The 24,798-nt window shown below is 38.1% G+C and overlaps 1 protein-coding gene across 4 annotated transcripts in view; it reads right to left on the bottom strand.

Moving 5' to 3' along the window:
* Positions 1 to 302: 302 nt before the first annotated feature.
* Positions 303 to 24,798, bottom strand: part of nhsl1a (NHS-like 1a) — a 51,214-nt gene continuing 26,718 nt past the window's right edge. For 2 of the 4 annotated variants that reach the window (XM_082142712.1, XM_082142713.1), the window contains exons 2-8: positions 17,298 to 17,450; positions 13,820 to 13,947; positions 12,380 to 12,572; positions 10,766 to 10,897; positions 6,333 to 9,500; positions 5,557 to 5,680; positions 303 to 3,222 (exon numbers count right to left, since the gene is read on the bottom strand). In XM_082142712.1, coding sequence (XP_081998838.1) covers positions 2,622 to 3,222; positions 5,557 to 5,680; positions 6,333 to 9,500; positions 10,766 to 10,897; positions 12,380 to 12,572; positions 13,820 to 13,947; positions 17,298 to 17,450 — 4,499 coding nt within the window. In that variant the 3' untranslated portion in view covers positions 303 to 2,621. Of the gene's footprint in view, positions 3,223 to 5,556; positions 5,681 to 6,332; positions 9,501 to 10,765; positions 10,898 to 12,379; positions 12,573 to 13,819; positions 13,948 to 17,297; positions 17,451 to 19,218; positions 20,381 to 24,798 lie in introns of those variants that run through there. The other 2 variants (XM_082142714.1, XM_082142715.1) reach the window with 2 other exon arrangements.

A 24,798-nucleotide genomic window follows, 5' to 3' on the forward strand; every position in this document is an offset into this window, starting at 1 on the left:
CCTTCATATAGCCCGTGAGTTTTTTTTTTTTTTGATTGGGGGGGTGCCCTTTTTTCATGTCAGAGCAACTGCCCCTCAAAATTCCTGTGCACGTCCCTGCACTGTAGGGCCTATTTTATGGGGAATTTGAACTTTCTTGAACAAATATATAGGCTATCAAATAAGTATTAAATGTACATATTTAAAATGTTTCATAACAGTATATGTAAACAAACAATAGGCCTATTACAAAAATATTTAGTAGGCTATGCTATAGCTTTGGTCTTTTTAGTAGTCTGACCTTAAATAATTAACTTTATAAAAAAAAGTAAAATTTTATCATTGCACAATTTTAATGCTCATTTGTGCTTAATAGGCTAAGCAAGAACAGATTTCATATTTTGCATTTCAAATAAAACAGTAATAATACAGTAACAGAGTTTCAATTCAGTGTTCCAGAAGCTAATCATGTTAAAGTGCAAGAGATGCATGTATGCCATTCGTTAATCTCTTTCCTCTCTTCAGTTCCTGAGATGATACTGAAAATGAATATACTGTATATTTACGGACACACGTCCATTATAGCTAGTATAGATAGCCATTGAATTTAGCCATTTACCCAATATTAAATTATTATAAACAATTTACCCAGTTAAATTACTTCCTTATTTGGATCGTCACATAAGACAATTAAATACTGTCAGTTTGTCAAACTAAAGTTACAGGAACTTACCTTTTCGTATAGGAACCTTGTTGAATTATGAACTCAAGTGTGACAATAGGCCAATTTGTAGCTAATAGAATTGTGTTTTAGAAATGCTAAATTTCCCTTGCTACTAAAAAAGAGATGTCTTCTTGCTAAAATGTATAAAACACTCCTGACTCGGTTGCTCCACGTCCATCAACATCAGTGACTGCTCTGTCTCAAGACTAAGGGTGTTGCATCTAAACTAAAGGATTTAAATGCGTAAGGGATCACGTACGTCTGCAGCCTATTTGCATCACTGGCCCACAGCCCACATGTCCTGACATTTGGAGACGTGCTTAAATTCAATTAACCAAATAAATAAATTAAATTATTTAATGGGTAATCCATAATTCCATACTAAAAAAAACTGCTTGATGGTCCTACCATTCATTGGCATTTCACAGGTTTTATATGGTTATACAGTAGGTTTATGATTAAAAACAAAATCACAACAAATTACTGACATCATTACAGCAATGTGGACATTTCTGTGCTGGAGCATAATGCAGAAAGTCCTATATTTGGCCAGACAACACTCTGTAAATCTCAGCAAGGATGATAGCAATCAGATGTGATTACCTTTATGACGTCAATGGATTGTGTTTCATCCTACTACTGCAGAGTCACTGCTGTGAATATAAAGCTCTGATACAGTAGGTCAGAAATAAATACTGCATATACTGTATTTCACAGAAAACAAGTGGTGTTTTGAGATTAATGCCATGTTTTATTTCTTTCACAGAAACCCTTGCATCTCACATGGCATTTACCCAGGGGATTTACCATTTCTCTACTACCATTCTGCTGGTGTTCAGTACTATGGGAAGAAGAACATTCAGGTGCACGTAGTACAGTAAATAGACTAAACAGTACCTCCCTTTGGAAATAAGAAACATGAAAATGTACAAATTGTCATATTGGGCAAATGTGAGACAAAGGCAAGGAATTTCTCAGCGTTTGAAGAACTTACAGTAAATAGAAACATGACCTAAATAGAAGCTTTCAGTTTCTATATATGAAACAGAATGGTTGGTAACTGGCTTTTGTGAATGGGTTATTTACACTGAAGTATAGAGAACTATTATTATTGTCTAACCGTAAACAGATAAAATTCTATTTAGTTAGTTAAAAATTGACTTGCATAAACTGATTAACTTTATGTTCAGATAAACTTCCATTTCTCTCATTGCTCTAACTGAAGATTGTTCGACACAATCAAAAAGAAATGAAGAATGGAAAGGTGCGTAAAATATACATATTTTAAACCAGTCTCTCTAAACACTTATTAAAATTCTCCATTTTGTCCACACTCATTCTTTAGCAACTTCACCATAACCATACAGTCATGTGCCACCCTTCAAAACGTATCATGCTTGATAATGCCAATACAGTTGACACCACCAACACCACATAAGTGATTTGGATGCGGTTTCTGTGCATTCAGTGTTTCAGTGCTCACTTTGGTTGAGTACTTTCCATTGTCACAGATACAGAAACGCATCAGCATGGACCATTCAACACAAAATCCTTCAATGACATTCTGCTTCCATTCATTCTTTCCTCAACTTACCACCAAGAAGGAAATGTACATTTCCTTGTTCTCCTAACCTTCATACTGAGAGCTCAGAACCTTTGATCAAACCAGTATACCTCTGTTAATATAACATTTTTCAAAGAACGCTAATTTCTTAAGAAAGACAAAACTCTCAGGAAAAGAGCAAAACTACAGTTACAGAATTACAGAAACTTCCCCCATTCTCTCTTCTCACTAATTCCTTGGGGAATGCTATCGGCCAGCACAAGCATGGCCTTCCAGCCAGAGTTTAGACCTCTACGGTCTTCATATTGAATGGATTACTATCTCTTACAGGCCGTTAGCGTTGAGTTGAGAGCCCTAAGTGCTGCCTTGAGCACAAACTGTGCTGCTGGAGGATATAGGCAGGGTGAAATGACTCTCAGTGCTAATGCAGCAGTCTGTAGACTCAGCCACCTCTCCCTCTTTTTCACAGATGGCAGTCATTGGCCCACTGAGAATGCGGCAGCGGCTGTTGTACCGACTGCTGGCCGCGGAAGGTGGTGTGCTTGAACGCCCATATTTTAGGGTTGTTAGTCCGGCGGTAGGGCGGGGCAAGGCTCCCTCCATACGTGCCCACTCTTCAGGTGCTCTCCTGCTGCTTGTCGGAGAGATGCACAGTTCGTCAGCTTGTGCACACTCCGAATTAGCCCTCTGGAAACGGGGGTCTGTACATTTGAGAATTTCAGTGGCTGACATGCGGAAGCTGGACTCTGAGCGGCTGCCCTTCTTAAGTAGCAGAGCTTTAAAACTGTCATTGCTTGTGGTTGAGCGCCGCAGGCTGCGCTGAATGGAGCTGGTCTGACGTGACAAAGAAGGTAGGCTGGGGCAGGAGCCGGTTGGAGTGACAGGTGGTGAAGGGAGGAGGCTACGGCAGCGTTCCTCTTCAGAGTCGCCACGGCCCAGGACCTTCCTCTTTGACCTGGGGATTAAAAAGACATTAGGACAGGTTCTCAGGTAAGTCTTTGGCATGGTTACTGCATGTCTTCTTGTTGATGTTGTTGAAACCACGAGTGGGTAATTTCCATGTGCAGCATTTTGTATCTATAAATCAGTGAACATGAGACTGTCATTTGTTGTAGGGCTGTAGACAGGTTCCTCTGTCTACTGAGATAAAAATGTTAGGTTAAATAATTCAGAAGTGATTCAACATATTAATGAATATCTAAATATGTATACAAATGTGTAGCATTGTATTTTCAGGCCTGAAGGTCATCAGATAACATTAAATGCCAAGGACGCCGTGAGGTATTGGTAAGGTGAAGTGTGTACATTTTTTGATGTTATAATACTTTCTCCTACATCAGTTTAATATCCTTCGAAAACTAAGTAAGCACATACGTAGGTGGACAAATGTGGGTTTGAACAGGTTTGAATGGGTTTGCTCATTAAATGGCGTGAGTTTGGGAGCAGGACCATTGGTTGTCAAACGAATGACAGATAGTGGGAGTCATTTTTGAAATTCAGTTGACAGAAAAATTACACATTTCAACTATAAAGATTAGAAATTCCACATTTCAACTATAAAGATAAAAAAGATGCTACCCTCTTATTACTTTTAATATCTTGTGGAAGTTATGATAAATATTTTTTCATATTCTGCTATACCCCTAGAAAATAATTTTTACATTTGCATTTAAATAATTCCACATCTACCTTCATGTTTTCTTAAAGGTTAGCCCATCACGTTTCCTTAAGGCTGTTTAATAGGAGCACTTGAATGTCTGATCTTTCTAGGCATTAAACTTTGATTCACACAAATTAATGATGACAAATCCTCTTAGAATAACACTGCATCATGTGCTTTTTAGTTCTGTCCTATATAGTCATACCAGAATAATCTTCATAGCTCTGTGTTTTCACAGTGTGTTTCAGGTTGTTTCATAAACACAGTCCATTTAACTTTTAAACTAACAAAAGGTGTGACACCACAATACAAACACCATGAAACAGAGCTTGGGGATTAGAGAGGGCAAAAAAGAGGATAATTAATTATTTTAAAGGAGCTACTGGATTATGGGTGTAATCTGACCCTAGCCAAACTACAGGTACACAACACCAGCCAATGACGTTACTTGCCAGTTTACTCCACACCTGTTATTGGATGTTCATGTTCTGTCTACGTAGACTGCTCCAGACGACACATTTAGACAAATGATTCAACAAAAATGCATGAGCACATGACACAACTCCAACAACATTAAAATTGAATGATTAAAAGATCACAGCTTGTCATAAAAGTCAGTATAGTACATGTTGTATAGACCATTAAAAATACCAAGATAAAGTTTTAATTAAAAATGTGTTTGCATACATTTAAAATTATATTATATAATTTATATATTATTATATTAATCATTTATGTAATTCTGTTAATACTTCTGATGAGAGAATGAATAGCTTTACAGGCTCATTTACCCGTTATCAGGGTTAAGCTCCGGACACAACTGAATTAAATTCCAAATCAATTCTTGAATTTGAATTAATGTACTGTAGCAAACTAAAAAGCCTCAAATTAAATTTGAATTTAAAGCATGTAATCTAATGAAATTGAAAAATTCATGTAACTTTACATTGAGTTGACTATAAGTATAGTTTTTAATAATACATTTCATTTTTCAGTATGAATAAAAAACATTTTGTCACATACACACTATATGAAGTATTTTTTTTTTTTGTGATGCTCTACGGCTTTAAAAAAAATCAGTTGGATGGGTTAATTTGTATAATATGAAAACAATTATGTAATTCTATTTATATTCTATTATATATATATATATATATATATATATATATATATATATATATATATATATATATATATATATATATATACAATATACAATTCAATTCACATTTCAAAAAGGAGCCAGTTCTGAAATTCTGAAATTTGCTCAACTTTATTTATCAATCTATTTACAAAACAAAGTACTTTCTGATGATTTGGTCACAAATTCCTATAATTATCCTGGATAACACAATGAGGTTGAATATTCCGACCTTATGAATAAACTGTCACATGTTTTTACAGGTCAATACAAATGTAATACAATAATACTTTCTATGCAAATGAATAAAACCCTGATTTATGTTGAAAAGTGCAAGAGAAATGAACAGTCTGACTGATGACCTTTTTGAGCACAGCCTTCAACAGTTTGTATGCTCGTGTTTAATGTACTTATACAAATAAAACATTTTTTTTACTTGTATGCATTATGTAGGCTTTACTGGCTAAATAAAAAAAACATCACATTACCTATGGATGGCAGCAAAGAGGTCCTCTGTTGTACGAGGACGAACAGGCGTCACCATCTCCTCCACAGCCTCTCTTATAGTGTTAATGCCAGATGTGCTTTCAGAGCTCGAGTCAAACGCAGCACCTACAGCCCACACACAAACAAACACTCAGCTTACCTCTCAAAGTGGGAAGAAACAATGAAGACTGAGCCTACACTGAGTGAAAAATCAGAAAGGCATAAAACCCATCATGCATCAGACATTTTCTGCTCTTTAAATTATTCACACTCTTTTGGTAGTCCTGCTGTTGTGCAATAACTGCACTTTGGTGAGCACTAAAGAGGCTTGAGAATATTCCAGTCTAAACCCGCTAACCATCACACACTCAAGGGCTCTCATTGAACTTTCTTAGCTGATTCAAGGGTAACTAGTATTATAACAGATAACGCATAAACAATCATAGAGTTGTAGTCATTCCTGTAGCACGTGAAAAAGGAACAGTGCCTTCACTCACAATGGGGATGCATTGGAGGGTTAGAACCATTGAATGTGTTGATATATAAAACCAATTTACTTTTTATTTTAGATCCATAACCTAATAAAAATAATATTGTCTAGTAATTAATGCAACACAAATTGCAGTTACACATGGCTCTGCTGATGGATGTAAAGTTTAATAGTAAATTCTAATGCATGATCTTTTGGCACAATCATTTGTTTGGCACACTAAAGTGATCCTCAATTCACAGAAACTTAAATTCTTAGTTTTAGGCTAGTAATAAAAGAAGCCCTTACCATTTTCCTCATGTTCGTCCTCTTTAAAGCTTATGGATCCTGAGCTGCTGCTTGAACCATCATCAGATGTGCTTTTATCATTACAGAGCCCAAAGTCTTTATCACTCAGGCTGAGGTCATGCTCATGAAGAATGAGATCAGAGAGTTGTAGGTCTTGGAGACTGGTTGATGACAGCTCACTACTGAGAGACAGTCTGCTTTTGATCACAGGGGTTGAAGAGTCCGAGTCACTCTCTTCCTCTACCTCAAGGTCTAAAGGAACTGCCTGCAAATTTACTGTCTTTGTTGGAGATGTATCATTCACTTGCCATGACTCAAGTGTCTCTTGTGCTTCATGAACCTGTTGAAGCTTGAATACATTAGAGACAGGTAGGTGCATAATGGGTGGTATAATAAGGGAAAGATTGGGCTTCTTAGGTGATATTGGGGGCTTCTGTTGCAGCTGAGAACTTTGAGGAGAAGCTGAGGAGCTTGTGCACTGCAGAAGTTTGTTGGTAGATAAAACTGCACATGTCTTAGAAAGGTACTCTGGAACATTCTGCCCAGTATTGCTGATATGTTCATCTGGGCCAGGGGGTATAAAGCCAGTTAATGCCTCAGGGAAATCTTGTATAAATTTGTTCAATGAATATTCATGTTCAGATATTTCAATGGCATTTTCTGAATGACCATCACAGCTGGCAGTCACTGTTTGCTCTGTAGTTTCACTTTCTGGGGACTTTCCTGAGTTTGTTTCAGAATGGTTATGTGCTTGGTCATCAAAATTATCAAAACGGACTGCTGTAAAGATATTTTCTATTTGCTTGGGCTTTATATGTCGTAGCTGCACCATCTGAAGAGCTTGGGCAGTGATTATTGGTTTCTGTCTCTTCTCTCGCCCTACAGTGTGATTGTTCAGTCTTTTTTCAATTTCTACAGCCTTCAACTCTGTCTTCAAAATGGCTGAAGTTTTAAGATGCATCTCAAGTAATGGTGGAGGAGGTGGAGGAGGAGGAAGAGAAGATAAAGTGCACAATGAAAGTTTGGGAGAAAGTGGAGGTGGTGAAGGACTATTTGTACCTTCATTGCTTGACAGAGATTCAAAAACCTTTGGCGGGGGAGGGGGGAAATCAAGAAAGACACATTCGTCAGGTGTTGTGGATGAATCTGAAAGTGAATTATGTCTCTCTTCCAAGGCAGAGGACACGTCAGGTAGAGGAGGAAGAGGTGGGGTTGGGTCTATCATAGGTGCTGTTGGAGAGCAAGAAGCAGGGCTGGATGACCCATATGATTCAGAAGTCATGTCAGGTGGAGGTGGCGGGATGTTCCTGATAGAATCTGATGTGTTGGAGGACAGGGATGTAGAGGAGGATGACACAGAAGACCGCAGGGAGGACTTTCTTTCAGGCACTTTTGGTTTTGGCCTCCCTGCCGGAGACTTTGCTCTTATTAGAGAAGTAACGGGAGTGCCTGCAGTCGGAGTGTTGGACTGACTTGAATAACCACTTGATGGTGACGTCAGGCGATGAATCTTGTCAGGTGAGGAAGCCAATTTTGACTGAATTCCACTACTGTTGAAGTGGGACGATGGGAATCCAGTGTTGTTGGATACATTGCCAATGACCTCTTGATTCTCTTCAGCACTTGCAGATTTTGTGATTTGGGGCGAGAGACCCTGGTCGGGCCGTGGACCAGTGTAATCCATGTAGAAGTCCCATGACTCTGCATAGTCCGAGCGCTGACTGCTGCTGTCGCTGTGTGTGGGTGTGACCGGACATACAGCAGCTGGTGCGGACATCCCACTGCTTGCTGCACTTATGGTGCTCTGGCTTCTGGGTCGGAGCACCCAAGGGTCTTCAAATCTACCACAGGGTGTCTGTTCGGAGCAAGATGAACTATGAGTTTTTAGATTAAGCTCTAAGGACTGCTGGAGACTGGAGATAAACTGCTCACTAAGCACCGAACCACTGTGGTGAGGCTTCCTCTGGGGCTTGCGCCTTAAGGAGTCAGTCCTTGCAGGAGGGAGTGGAGGCTTCTTGGCTTTCCGCAGGGAAATGCTACGTGTCAGTGAGCGGTTGCTATGCAGACTTGCATGGTCACCTTCGCTGTGGTGGTCCTTGCACTCGTACAAACTGTGTCTTGCATCCCCCGCTTTATTGATGCAGCCATGACTATGTGACTTCAAACCAGAGTCCAGGCGCATGGAGGTGTAGTAACCTTCATTGTCAACAGAGAACAATGAGCTTGTGTCCGTCTTGCTGGGAGAATGTTCCTCACTGTTGTATATATGGCTAACAGGTGAGGAGCAACTTGAGGTGACGTTGTCCTTTGGAGAAACTTCATATGTCCACTGGTCAGTGGTTAGTGTGCTGCAGCTTTGATTGCTGCTCTCTGAGAAGTTGGAATCCCTGCGGACACAGTTAGGACTGCTGCAGTGTCTACCATCGAGTGTGCTGCACTGGGACTCAGTCTCAGTATGGATCCCTGTACAGAGTGAGGCTGTGGATTCATAACAGGAGGAGACAGCTGACAACGAGGCATCAGGAGAACTAAGCAATTGGGCTAAAGAATGAGGTGATTGTATCTGGTTATCCTCTTCCCTTTTGTGTCCATAAAAAATGGAGTTCTGTAGAGCACCACTGAGACTGAACAAGCTTGGGCTACTATTTTGATCAGAGCCTTGGTAATTTGGATTTTCAGAAAGCTTGGGGCTGTTTAAAGTATTGCTTCTGGAGTCAGACAGCATTTGCAGTGATGATGAAGAGCCATGCTGCATTTCAAACTGGTAGGACAAAGAGCTTATAGAGCTAGAATTCATTCTGTAGGGGGAGCTGTTGTACTTTGGTTCACAGTGTTGATGCGAGACACGAGAACCTTGTCGTGGCAAACTGCGAAAGCTCTGATCACTGTCATTAAGTTGAGTGTAGCCAATACCATTACAGTCACTTATGGTGGAAATGCTGCTTGAGGAGGAGACGCTGGCCATTTGGGCGGCAATTCCATGGCCTCTCTGTGCTCTGATTCTGCGTACTGAGGGAGGAACAACCTTCAACTCTTCTGTTTGGCAACTTGAGTCTCGGGTGTCTGAGCGTCTCAGGGTGGAGTTTACACTTCCCACTCGACTGAGGGTGGAGTACTGATCTGCCATACACATGGAATGAATTCTGGAGTCAGCTTGCTCTTTATTTGCTGTAAGAAAATAGTAATGGGAATTATAGATGCATGGTGAATGTTTGTTTGATTTTAAGTTTGAAAATACAGTAAAGAAATGTACAATATATATTTTAGTATTTAAATAATAATAATTCATATAAATCTATAGAATTTTAAGCTCCAACATTTACTTTAACCTAATGTATTCAGGAATTTTATTTTAGTGTTGTGTTAACATGGCAGTCATCTTGGACTGTACTGACACCTAGTGACAAAAATACAGCATCGCACTGAAAAAGCAAACTTTTTTCAATAACCAATGTCAAGTTCTTTACTAACAGTCAGCCTTAGTCAGATTAATGCATTTCCACCACCAGAAATTTCAAACAGTAGCCTTTCACACATACAGTCTTTACTGGTAAATCACAGGTAAATCAACTTTTCAGAAATACCAGTAAATCAGTGCAGGCAATTTTCCTGTGTGAGATGTTTCGTTTTACATTACCAGTAAATTACCAGTATGATTGGACAAGGGCAGGATGTGTTGTCATAAGAAGTTTTATTTGGGCCAATCATAAAGCTCTGTAGGAGCTGTTTACAGTATTCCATTGTCTTTAACTGTTTTTCTATGTAAATATGCGCTAGACGGACGTCTGACCGTTAATTGCGCCACGTCTCACGCTCGAAACCCTACCTTTTTTTCCATTCATCAGAGCTGTGGCTCAGCAGTTACTTTTTTTGTACTATAGCCTAGTAACTGCTGTACATTCTGTTTGATCATCCCTGTGCCTGTCACAAAAAATGAATGTTGTCAAATTGGAAAGATATTGAATCTAAAGTGCTTTTCATCCAGGTGGATGAAGAAAACAGCGTAGCGTTTATAGGTAATTTACAGTGATTCACAATCACATCACAGTGTTTAATAGTATTTAGGTACTGAAATATGAATGTGATCTTATCGGTAAAAACACCATTGCTTGTGTGCACAGGACAGTTGTGTATTTACCAAAGGAGTCATTCTGGTAATTTTACGGTAATTTATCAGGTCATGTCGGCCCCTATGAGGTTAACCACTCAATGTAAAATAAGGTTTACCACTCAAATGTAAAATAAAACAACTCTTATTGGGCTACTGATATGACTGGACTAATTTTAGGAAATTGTTTTAACCATTATTTAAAAAGTACTATTCATTCCTTCATGTGTAAAACTTTTAATGTGGGAAAAATGACTGAATGCACCTTTAATTTGGCTGAGAAGTGTGTGACATATATGAATGCTACCATAAATAGGAATCATACCTAATTCAGTCTGGATAATGTCAGGAACTCCTGTTATTGTCTTCCTTCTTTGCACCCTCTTGGGTCTTCGTATTATGGTATCAGTGTTTGCTAAGGAGCGACGGAAACTGGCCTGGCGGTCAAAGTTCTCACCTAAAGATGTAAGAACATAGAAAACCAGTGTTCATTAATGCCTCATGCAGAGTTCACAGCACTATATTGTAGTTAGAGATGCACGATATATTGCCAAAAAAATGCACGATATAGCTACAAATATTATTATTATTTGTGTTTTTTTTGTTTTTTTTCAGTATTTGTCCATTTTGGGTATATTGATAAATATTATGTACCTATTTAATTGTGCATGCTCATTTTCCTATTTTTTCTAATTTATGTTAGGCGTTGCCATATGGCAACAATTAATTTCTACTCATATCCTTATTATTCAGAAAAAAATACAATTTAATTAAAAGGGCAGGCCTTTAGGTAGCCAATGAAGTGCTGATTTTAAGTCACATGACATTTGAATGTCCCTCCAAAACACTCTTTCCCACTGTCACCCTCACACGGAAGACACCTGTTGAAGTACTCCAGAAATTGCTCTATTAACTTCATTTCTAAACATCTCTTCTCAAGGGGGATTTTTTGCAGCATCTTTGATAAGTAAATTTGATTATATTATTCAAAAATCAACCTTGTCTAACATAGTTTTACTGTAAAATTGAGAAAATATTCATGTTTCCATATGGCAACGCTGATCCACTATGGAAAAATAGGTATGTTTCCATATGGCAACGCTGTACCACAGTGGAATTGCAGTAGTGTATTTCCCTATTGGGATTTTTTATAGATAGTAGCATCAACAATATGATTGCAGTTATTTATTTTAAGTGTTTATTGTAGTATAGTTTTATTTATGTATAAATAACAAACTGATTTCTTATTTTCAGAAAATGAATACAGCAATATTTTATGGAAAAGGCAATAGGAAGAGTGCAGAGTTAGCTCTTCCATGTGATGTGAGTGAGGATGAGTTAGCCAAATGATTGGGAATGATAGGGATTAAATGATAGGGACCTACTTATTTTTGGTATTCATGAGTTCCAAGTATATAAATCTATTAATTTCTAAAATATTTCATGGTTATAACATAATGCGTACCATAGAGGGTTAAGATTACCTTTGCAGTCATCTAATGCTCACTTAAAGTTAATCTTTAAAAACACAAATAATTTAATAACACTGATCACAAATCAATATCTATTTTACTTACTGTAAATGATATTGTTGTGATGCCTAAATTAACTTGTTGCATTTATTATGAATTTTTGTTTAAAATGTTTTATTTTAAATTCTATTAGACAAAATATATAGTATAAATATGGCCACTTAATGGCGTGAAAATAATTGTTGGCTAAGTGATATTGGCCAGAGTATTAATATTGGTGTATCCCTAATTGCAGCTGAGAAGAACTGAAATAATTAGAGGAACCCACTCTCCTAATCTTAAATCTGTCATAAATTCTTCTCTTAAAAAATAAGTATTTCCTAAAAAATATATATGTGATTATCAACAGAGCTGTTCAAGTCACTGCTAAAAAAACTTCCAAGTGCTATTTCAAAATTTAACAATACCTGTAATGTTGATGGGAATGACATCAGTGGCCACCGACTGAGACTCTAGTCTCATTTTCTCCTCAGGAGTAGGCAAAGGTAGACAGTTGGTCCAGCTTCTCTGGATGTCCATGTCAGAGCCGTAATCCAGCAAAGGGGTCTGAGGAGGCATTGAGTACACCAGTTTTTCCTCTTCATTAGGTGAATCTGAAGCCTGAACACAACACAAACAGACTGATTTAGTGAGATTAGGATTCTGTGAATGATAGCCTAGCCAATGCCCAGTGACAGGTATTGTCTGATACTTAGTCATTTCTACTGTTAATTCAATTTAGTGCTTTCCAAAAAGAGCAGAGTAAAAAAGACTCTTGGAGTGCATTTCCCTCCAGGAACATTGGGTGACTGAAATATTTCTCTGAGCAATAAGCCCAAAGGAGCCCTGAATGGAGGAGAGCTCCTCTCTAAATTATTCATGCTAATTTGAGATCAGTGTTACAGTCAGTGTATTCAACCATAATGTGTCTAGATACTTCTTTTTTTTTTTTTTGGAGCCAAAAACACATATTAGACATTCTTTTGTTCTGCTTTGCCAAAACAGTTCTTATAAATTTGCGAGATTGCTCGAGGGAAATACACAATCTAATTATGTATTAATTATGTCTAATTTGTGTAATTACCATACTCATTGTCTCTAAGTTGCTGAGGGGAAAAAACGCTCACGGCGGGTGACTAGCACTAGTAGGTTGTGTATGGAGACGCTATGAGGACTTGTTAGGATCTGAAGCCAACCTTCACACAGCACAGTGCTACCACTGACTAGCAACTGCAGTGAGAGAGGTACCTTTCTTTTCCAAGATCTCAAATGACAGCAGAGAGAGAGGCAAGACTGTGATAGGCAGTCTAGGACTTTAAACCGCTTGATGAGAGGAAAGAAAATTTGAAAATAAAGGAACAAAAGTGAAGTGAGACAATACTTTTCTTTAGTATTACAGAATGTGGAACAAATACTTTCTAGTTTGATCATTGATTGTAGTGGATACTGGACTACACTGCTAGAATGCTCACAGCCACTAGGGGGCAGTGCAAAACAAGACACCCAAATCATGTTAGGTATTTAGGGGAAAACCAGGGCTTTGTCTGTTTCATCATGGACATGTGAGCATATTTAGCTCTCATTATACAATATAACAATAAACAACAACAACAACAAAAATTATTTGAAATAAAAAGAGCTCTTGTTTTTATTCCTGTCAACTCAGATTTGAAAAACGAAGCCTGAATATCAGCTTGATAATTGAAAGCCAACAGGATTTTGGTGATAATCTGGTGAAATCGATTATAAACTGCATTACATACTGTATATAACATATTGCAAAAATAGTTGTTTTTCTCAAGTAACAGCATACATGTGAATGCAAAGGTAAGGACAGTTTTCCAAATCTGTGTTAAGGTCAGGCTTACCTTCTTTTTCTTCTCTGTCTTCTCCTCATCCAGGTGCACACTTTCACAAAGGCTGGTTGCAGAGAAGGCAGGGCTTTGGGAGTAGCACTGGGAGCTGCGGAAGCCATCTTTCCTGAGCTTGTCGCACTCTGGAGAGGCAAGCGTATCCAATCATGAACAATTTGTTGTGGTAATGAGTATGCAAAGCTCATTTAACGCAGATCACAGGCCTATAGCGAGCATTTACACATCAGTTCCACATAGTTGTGCACAAGTTGCTTAAATAAATATTTTATTAATCAAAGTGGTTATAAAATTTTAACTTTATTTCCTTAAAACAAAATCACCCAGTAGGGACAGGAACTAAATGAAGCAACAAAAAGGAAATGTAAAAAGTATTTCTTCAGAAAAAATAACTGCAGTACTTATGTTCTCCAGTTGGAAGGAAGAAACAGCTGGCTACACATCAACAGAATTTAAATAAATAAAAAATTTATTATTTCTCTTTTTTGAGAGAAAATAAGAATGATTAAAGTCCGCGTGAACCGGAAGTTGCAAACGACTTTTCTCCAGTGCTGTGACGTATTTCCCAGTGAAAAGGAATATTGAACAGAGGGCAGGGTTTTACTCTAGCGCTCCTCCTCTCCATCTCTCGCTCATTACAGACTAACGATTTGAGGGGAGTGGTTAAGCGTTTCCCAAACCAAGCCGTCAAACCTACGTCATCAGGGAAGGTCCTCCAATGCAGAGGGGAGGGGCATTTTCAGATTTTGATTAAAGATTACGAAGCCAAAACATTTTTTTCTGTGTTTTAACTTGCACAGATTAATTGTTCACCACAAGACTAGTAATATGCGCTAACAAAATAAATAGGGTCCATTTTGATTTCAGTTGGACTTTAAAGTACTTTTAGCCAGCATAGAATGCATCCCGATAAGGACACTGCAATGAAGACATTTTTTCACAAAGGCTGATGAGTCTTCTATCACACTCAGCATATTACTAAACCACTGCAGAGCCACAGTGTTCTTTTGCCCTCGGTGCAGAGAGAGGGCAATTACAGACTGATAAGTGGGCTTATGCTCATAGATAGACAGATAGACAGATAGATAGATAGATAGATAGATAGATAGATAGATAGATAGATAGATAGATAGATAGATAGATAGATAGATAGATAGACCTCCAACCAAATAAAAGAGTGGTGTCAGTTTTTACTGCATGAGGACTGAGAGTTTAACCTGAATATGTCAGATCTGACTGGCGGGTTATGAATGGCCTGAGTGCAGGGGGTCTTCACCTCCACCTAATGCCACTGACATATCCATTTATTTCAGCTGATCCTCCTCTGGCACCTTCATAATGAGTGCCTGCTGAGAAACACTATGAACCATTCTCTCTCTCTCTCTCTCTCTCTCTTGTCTTTTTGCAGAGCTCAGTGTAATCACCTAATCCTTCCTGCATTAGCTCATGAAAGACATGACACGTCATCCAGTGTAGTTTGCAGTATGCCCAAAATACACAATATCTCAGTGTCTTATAATCTATAATATGTAAGCACAGGAAAGCATTTCACTGAAGGAGGCCCAGAGAGGAAAAACTGATTTTTTTTCATGGCAAACTAATTTTAGTTACTACATGCTGTATATAAATATGAATTCAATGTAAAATGTCTATGTTAAACATAAAAACATATATGTGGCGGCATGTGGCACTGACCAGGTGATTATACTGTTCAGGAACACAAAGCTGTAATGTCAGCAAGCTTACAAACAACATATAATGCAATTAGGAACAGCTTGGCCTACATTCTAAAAGTATATTAATATATGTCTTACACATACTGTATACCGGACCGAGGCATTTAGATTACTCATTTAAATTACATGAATCTTTAAAGCACAGTGAATCATCACCAAACCCAGGAATAAGCTTTGTGTTTCTCATGCTGCACACTGTCAGAAGCACATTATTATAGTATACAAGTGTGTTGGTTTGTTTTAGGAGGCTTATAATATTACTTCAATCAGTTAAACTCCCTTGGAGTCAACAACAATAATTATCAGTGCATTCTGAGCTGTGATTAGTCAGCAGAGGCTAGTGCAGGTTAACATGTTAGTAGCTCAAAGAGCGAGAGACAGCACGTGTGAGGGATGTCGTCTTAATCCTTTAACTAAGAGGACTTGACTTGTGCTCTCACCTAAATTCCTTCATTTTACCTCTCATTTCTCATCTTACTGCAGGCAACATGCACAAAAACGCAGTTCATTGCCCATAGCAAATACTGTACCTCTTAGTACGTTTCTATGAGCAGCTTCGTCTATCATCTAAGAAGGCGTTAAATTAGATCAGCAAAAAAGGAAAATTCTGTTGTTCCGATTTAACTCGTATGACTAACTTTCTTCTGTTTTATGGAAACAAGCACCGTAGACAATTAGCCAAACATCTCATTTTGTGCTGATCTTCATTGGAAGGAAAAAGGTTATATAGGTTAGGTGACATGATGGTGAAAGTATCAATGGATGAAAGTAACTGATTTTCGCAGGGTTACCAATCAGTTTCCAAAGAGATTATTGTACAGCTGAGTTGACTCTTTATTGTCACACTGGGATTCAGAGAGTGAGAGGAAAATCATTAAAAAGCTGTGATGTGGGTGGTCAATGAATGTAAATTAGATACATATATAAATATAATTCACAATTATAACAAATGCAAGGACAACAGCCATGACCCTTGCCAAAACTCCCTGGGAAAAGAGGGAAAACAGACATTTGGTGTGCCACCTGCTGCCCCCGCTGGGGCCAAGACAGCTCACAAACACACACCTTAACATTAGCATTCCAGAACACCTCAGAGGACTAGTTATTTAGGCAACAACAAGGTCAAATGAAGGAAATTAAGAAGAGTCATGAAAGTAAAAATGTATCTGATTTCCAGATACAAAAGGAAGTGATGTTGATGTCACTAAAGGATAATATACCGAAGTGCAGCAGAAGGTCAAATGATGATGACATTATGCCATTAGGCTCTACAGGAAAATCCCTGTGGGGAGTTTATTGATCCAAAGTAACATAAACCAAAAACAAGACAAAGATATAAAACCAGGAAGTTTCAGAAACAGCATGAAACATAATTCACAATCCATCCTATGATCCAATCAAATCCCGAAGGAAGAAATCAAATCCTTCCCTACATTTTTCTCATTCCAGAAGCTGTTTCACTTGGATATATGTCACAATAGGGAAGAAAAGACTATGGCAACTTCTTTAAAAATAGTAATAGTTAGGTAAGAACTTTCTGCACAGTGTGTTATCTTCACTATAAGCAATGTTCTGTAACAGAAGGGCATTTTGCATTTGCTGATTATATGGAGCAATTATGAATCTTCTATGGGATTTCTATTTAAATAACTAATCATGTTAGTGTTCAGCAGAATATTATAAGTGTGTTTTACATTTGAAAAAAAGAAAAGAAAAGTACTGTGGTTTTTGTCTCTGACCTCTGAGGACTGTTTTCAGGTTGACTTTGGCCTGGCGGTGAAGGTCTTCGACACAGGCTGGTCTGGACCCTGGCAGGAAGACATTCTCCTGTTGGTGCCAGGGGGCTGTGTAGTGCACTGACCACTTGCTCTCCTCATCGAGACTGGAAACCGCTAGAAGGAAAAGAAACAAGGACACATTCAAATTTGAAATGTTTAAAGGAAAAAGGTCAGTTGTTTGTGTAAAATACCTATTTAGGATTATATGAAATCTTTAGATGTGAAAAGATTTACAGTTTTTTTCTCCTAAATAACTGATGGCAGACAATAGATTAAAGCAGACTATGCGTTTAATGACCAGCTTTGACCAGAATGAACTTCCATGATGGTCCAGATTGGTTTATGCTGGCTAGTGCTGGTTTACCATGACCAGCAAGGTCTTTGTGGTGAAGCTACAGTAGTTGACCATGGAAATGCTGGTAAAGATAGTTAAGATGCCTGTTGGGGACACAACATATGTGACCAGGAATGCATGTCTCTTCCACAGCATAATCCAAAATACCATTGTCTTTTAGAACTAATCAGGGGTGCATATATAGGTACCCGGCCTATATTAATGTTATTTTTTTTTAAAAGTGTTTTCTTTTTTTCATATTTTGTCATTTAACACACACGTACAGTTAATCTTTGCTAAATTTCTATGAATAAATCTCAATATAAAAATCCATCTTCATACTTTCAATTATAATGATACTTTTATATTTTGTGTATTTGACCTTTATTTATATATTTTACACAAAATAGTACAGAATTTTAATATTGGGCATAACAATAAAATAATAATTGTTGGCTTATCAGTATTAGCCATAAATGTAAAATTAGTTTTAACTCTAATCAACTCAGATGTCAGCAGAAGGAGATGCAATTCAGGCAGAAAGAAAAACAGCCACTGGGCACATGATAGATTTGGGAGCTGAAGTCATGTGCTCATTCTTAGGCTCCCTCAGAGAGAACACATGAAAAACTGCACGAGGGGCCGGGCCAATCAAACACTTCTGCACCACTGCGTCTAAAGACACTGGAGACATACTTGTCTCTGGCTGGTACCTTGACAACCCAGATTAAACGATCAATTATCCCAAGTTCCTCTGGGTAAGATTAACCAGGTCAGACTTATCAATGCATTTCTTTCCATACAAAAAAAAGTATGCCAGTGATTATAGATTATTCACAATCAGTTTCCTCGAATCCAAGAGGTCATGCGAGAGTACTAGGTCATGAGCTCAAAATACATGAGGTAGATTTCACTAGTCCACCAAAAAGTCAATGGCTCTGTTGGAAAATACCCTAAGGCTAATTCAAATGTGTAAATACAGTAAGTACAGTATTAGTGTAATCTAAACTTAACTGTACAGTTTTTACAGTAATATAATTCATAATAATAATTCAAGGCAAGTCACCTTCATTTATATAACGCTAAATAGAATACAGATTGTTTCAAAGCAGCTTTACAGTGATAACAGGAAAATCCATTTTGGCTATACAGCAACTCTAAATGAAAATAGTGTCATTGTTCAGCTGAAGTCATAATATGGATATTATAATCCTATATAATTTAATTGAAATATATCTCTCTAAATTGAATTATAATACTCTGCATAATTTGGTGAACACTAAAGGTAGAATATATAAAAAAACAAAACAGGGCATCAGAGCTTTACATCACCAATAAAAATCATTCAAAGTTGCAGAACAAGGTCATTATAAAGAGACTGATGCCCCACTATAAAAAGAAACTCAAAGCAAATGTAGCACAGCGCTCTGAATCAGATGCATGCAGCAGTGATGAATAATAACCCCACACCCAAAACTACTTCAGTCTACTTGACCTTGAGCTGCACGAGTGATAAGAGAAACCCAAAACATGATTTGAGGAGCTTACCCTTCTTTTTGAAGTACTTAATGACAGATTTAAGAGTAGTCCCGATGAACACCATTGTGACGGGCGATCGATCCCCTGAGAAATACGTGTATAAGGATGTATTAGTCCACCATTGGAGTGAGTGAGTGTGAAGAGGAAGAGAAAGAGAAAGGAGGGAAAAACGGCACTACCCATACGACACTCTCTCTTTACTCATTTTACGCTGACTGGCACAGCATGCAACACTCCCCCTCCTCTTCTATCTCTCTCTTTCTCTATCACTCTCTCTCACACACATTTGCCCACCCTAGAGGATATTCAGTTGCTGTTTGAGTCATTCTCTCTCTCTCTCTTCGTCCCGCTATCAATTGTGAGTCTCCCCTCCCCTCCTTGTGTCTCTAGCTATAGTGCATGTCTTCTGTCGCATTGCATAGGTTTAAGGCTCTCTCACCTTGCTTTGCTGTGGAGGTATAACCAACTTGGATCCATGCCATACACTATGGATCACTGACTATTGTGTTTCTCTACACCGCTGCAGCGCCTGCCACTCCTCCTTTTGCTCTGTCCTTTTTTTCTTTTGAGCTGGGGGGCCCAGGACAAGTTTGAAAAGGATCCTAGCCCATTCAGCAGAGATTAAGGTGGTGGTTACCCACCCAGCTCCATTTTAGGGGCTCACTGCTGCAGTATTTCATTAGTTTTGAAGCAAGTGTAATTTCTTTCTCTCTCTGGCTATCCTTTTTTTGAATGGCCACTCAGCATTTTCACACGTGAGGTTGGTCAGAACTACATATAGATTCAGTTCACATGACTCACAGCTGCGGGTTTTCGATATCACTTTATGTCTATGACATTGTCATGAATCTTTGGGGCAGAGAAGACATAGGCTGCGTCCGAAATCGCATACTCTCTTGAGTAGGTACTTTTTCTGAATAATTACTTCACAAACGCTAAAAAAGTCTGTTCTATATAGTATGAATGTAATCCGGACGCACTACATTCGCAATGGTGTCATTATCATGTGACCTTCCAGCGCCAGTTGCGTAGCTTCACCTCCATTCATAAATCCTCTCCTGTGGCCTCATGGGATAGTAGTGTCCATCGTATGCACACGTCCGAGTCTCGTTGAAAGAATTAGGCCATCCGGGTACTTTTTACCTATACTCTTTTATGAGTACTGTGAATTTGGACATACTTATTTTGTCACAGAGGGCCCTATCTTGCACCCAGCGCAAGTGACTTTGTACACCGACGCATGTATCATTCCTATTTTGCACCCGCGCAAAGCGGACTTTTCCCTCCACAGAAGCACGTCGGTTAACTAAGAAATACACTTGCGCTCCCGGGGGCGGTTCAGCGCAAAGAGGAGGCGTGTTCCGGCGCAAACGTTCCTTCTTGCTATTTTGCAGGTTTAGAAAACAATTGCGCCACTAGTAACCAGGAAAAAATAGTTTAAAGTCAGTGGCGCGTTGCGCATGTTATTCATAGGCTATTTTAAGGGCGCATGCTTGGCCATAATCAATGTAGCGTGTGCACAACGCGCACTTTGATTCTCTCATCTACACAGAAGCAGCAGTTTTCATTTTTGCAAATCATACATTATTACGATAGATAGATAGATAGATAGATAGATAGATAGATAGATAGATAGATAGATAGATAGATAGATAAACAATTTATTATAAAAGCATACATCTAGCTTACACATTTACCCAAATTAACCGAAGTTAATTTGGGTGGGTTTCTCCATTTCAATGTAACTTCTCTCTTTTACGGCCGTGACGAGAGCGTTGCTCTCCTTGGCTGTGAACCGCTGCTGGCGCGCGCCTGGCAAATCCGCCGTTACAATAGCAATCCGCTATGGAAAAAGCGCATCTGCTCTTAAAGGGAATGTGAGATGACGCTCTGATTGGTTTATTTCACGTTACGCCCAAACCACACCTATGAATAATGAAGCTACTTCAGACCAACCCATTTTAGATTTGCGCCTGGCGCAAGAGTCATTTATCCCGCCGGGAAAATAGCAACAGCGCCGAGACCCGCCCACAAAGTTACTTGCGCTTTGCGCTTTGACACTTGCGTTTCAGATCGTTAAAATAGGGCCCATACTGTTTTTTGCCCACACTGCAAAACATTTTTTTTATGATTTGTTATCACAACGTTTTATCTTTTGTCAAATCAACTTAGATAATTAATGTGGTTCAGATAACATATTTCGAGTGTCTATTTACTAAACCAATCTCCTTCATAGTATTAACTCAAATTTTTAATTTTAATGAACTCAAAATTTTAAGGCAACCAGGTAACTTACTTTTTTTAAGTTAAACCTACAGTCTTTTTTTTTTTTACAGTGTACTATATATAGTGGGGAAGTATGCGATTTCGGATTCAACCATAGTAAGTAGTATTCAGACCAGTTCAAGTTTGGTTTCTTGTGCAAAGGAGATTTTGACCTCATATTTACCAATCCTGGTGCCAATCAGTGATGCTGTAAATTACAGCCCTCTGTTCACCATAGCACACTACGATGACACACAGATGGCCATGATGCATTGACACTGATCCAACTTACCCACCATTATATAGAGCATGACGACCACTCAGAAGCACAGCAAATGTCTGTCCCGGTTTTTATGCACTTTATGGATAAGAATTGAGTACAAAAATCTGAAGCATTCTGTAACAGTTTGTAAGAGTGATTTTACAGCAGAGGTAAAACATTTAATTGCCCACTTAGCTAATAAACAGATGTGGTAGATACCACTAATGTCAAATTCAATTCTACTGAAAGCCTTGTCAATAGATAATAAACCATTTTTAATGCCAGGCGAATTGTCGAGTAAATATTGTGCGAAATGTATTTTAAAATAGCAGCAATTTTTGTACTTTTCATCTTCAGCATTATAATGCTGTAATGCAAATTTAATGATCATCTCGACAATTACTAGTTCTGTAACAGTTCCATGAATGATTCTTATAATACTTTTGAAAATAAATAAATAAAACAATGCAATTCCATTGCCAACTATTGAGATTATTTTAATAATTAATACATTTAAGCCAATTCTTGCAAATGGTGTGTTTAAAGTCGCAATGAAACAGAAGTAGTGACCGGTCTTTTTTCTCTATTATGAAACACATCTGACCTAAACAGATCATCGGTTGTTAACTACATGAAGGCAGAACAGCTGAATGTGAGCTCGCAGTGGAAAGAAAGGGGTGGGTTTCAGTTTATCTGGAAGATCATGACATTTTGAAAAAAAAATTACGAGGTATTTTTTTAAATGCACCAACGAATTGTTCTCAATAAGACATTACTTGCATTTAGAAATGAATTTTCATTTCATTCTGATTTTAACAGACATTTTAATAACCTTTCACAGTATTTTATGGGCAGCAGGTCTTAGGTCTTAACTGCATATTAAACAGTACAAAATAATAATGAAAAAATGTGGTAAAATATTTTATTAAAAAAATAGCCATTTTCAACTACTGTGCATGCAAACAAACTAAGTCTTAAATACAATATAACAGAAAGCTGTAAGTTGTACATGTTTGATTCACAAAAATAAATAAACAAAAAAAGAACTGGCCATCAGTTAAGACTTATTCATTCGGGAATCAGACTATTCTGGTAATGCTGAATGTAATACACTGTAGGTACAGTAGTGGAGTTGTGGTACCATTGAATAGTAGAACAGGAAACACTGTCAGAGTAGTTCCATCCACATTAAAATGAATGTGCCTGAGAAAAGCGTTAACTGAACCATCATTTGGTTCTGATATTTAAGAGAATTTTTTTTTATAAATCTCGGTTCCCTGCACTAGTAGTAACTGATTCTAGAGCTGCTTCGCTTGTCTTTTTCATAGTTAATGTTGTGTATTCCGTTGGCTCACCCTGGCTCAGCTAAAGGGCACACTCATAATGAGATTGGGGAACCGCCCCCTAAAATGCAAAAAAACTTTATGCCTGACTGATCCTATTGTGTTTAATGGTTTCCAGCACTACCAGTCCTGAAACACACAAACTTATATACACCCACATAAACTATAGCACTTCTCCTTCCCATGGCCCAGACAAGACATTAACTAAAGAAGACAAACCTCTCCATGTAAAGCAGCTGGAGGGCCAAAAGAAATGCCCATTAAACACTAGCCTGAAAAGATCAACAACAGCTAAACTAATACCCCCTATGTAATGGAATTTTTGTTTTTCACTCACCACATACCCAAAGAACATATGGAAAATTGCATACAGAAAATAACTCTTAATGACCTGCACCGATATACAAATATAGTCCAGTTGGGATTTTAATGCTGCATTTGTGCTGATACAATAGAAATGAATAGGACCATAATGAGACAGAATGAGGATTCTAAACAAAACTCCAGCAGTGTGTGGACTCCCTCAAAGACATCTCAGCTATTGTGTGTCGCTGTGTGAAAATGCCAGACAGACGGAAAAACGTAATATACAACAAAAGACAGGAAGGAACAGACGAAAGCACTCGAACTTTAATGAGGAATGGGTTTGTAGACAGGTTTTGCCTTGTATGTATAATGTATAGGTACAAAATCTAGTTCAAATGTGCCAGGGCCTTATGCACCTGTAACACTGTGAAAGTTATATTTTTATCCAATATATCTGTTATCTGTTTCAAAATATAAATGTACATATTGGTGCATCCCTATTTAAAATCCATTTGCCGCATGATGCTTTTGGAGATCAGCAGTGCAAGATCCTCAGTATTTGCTATAACTATTAAATCTTGAATCAGAATCTTCCCTGATTAAACAGCCTTAACAAATGCAAATAAATATTCACCGCAATCACTCTCATATTCATGTATTCATAAGAGAGATAATAGTTGTTGAAAAGGTTAGTCTGTTCTATCACCTTTAATCAAAGCCGCCATCACACCGACTATACGTTCCCTTCATAGTGAACAAAACATGGCTGATTAGAGCGAATCCAGAAACGAGTCCCCTAGCAACAGTAGAGGAAAGAGATACTTCAGTGATTAAGCGAGTCACGTGAGTGCCCACACCTGCACAACAGCCCTTATCATTCGTCCTGCACGCTTCGGTCCACACAATGGACCCACTCAGTCCAGTGTCTGCAGTCACCAGGTTAACAGCCTCTGCCCACATTTCACTGGTAAAAACAAGCATGCAGGACAATTAGACAGAATTAAAGTGAGTATGTGAGCATTGATCACAATGTAAAAATGTTACTTACGAAACTGGTATTAACAAGTTTTATGAATCAGCAATCACTGCATGATGTCATCTAGTGTCATGTTACAAGGTACAGATGGTCATATAATAGAAAAAAAATAATAAGAAATAAAAAAAATATACCATAATTATCACTGTTCATGAGCAACTGGCACAGACAAGCGGACATGAATGATAACTTAAATCATGAGGAGATGTGTAATATTTTTTTTCTACGTTTTTCATCTAGTGGGCGAAAAAAGAAAAATCATATACTTGCACTAAGCCGTAGATTTGAAGGGAGATTTGACGAAAGACTGTAGAAAAAGAGATAGCTGAGTGAAAATAAACAAAAAAACTAAGTAAGAAAAATTTTTGTAAGGACAA

This window comes from Leuciscus leuciscus (assembly GCF_965113295.1).
Source record: "Leuciscus leuciscus genome assembly, chromosome: 17".
Lineage (NCBI taxonomy): Eukaryota > Metazoa > Chordata > Actinopteri > Cypriniformes > Leuciscidae > Leuciscus > Leuciscus leuciscus.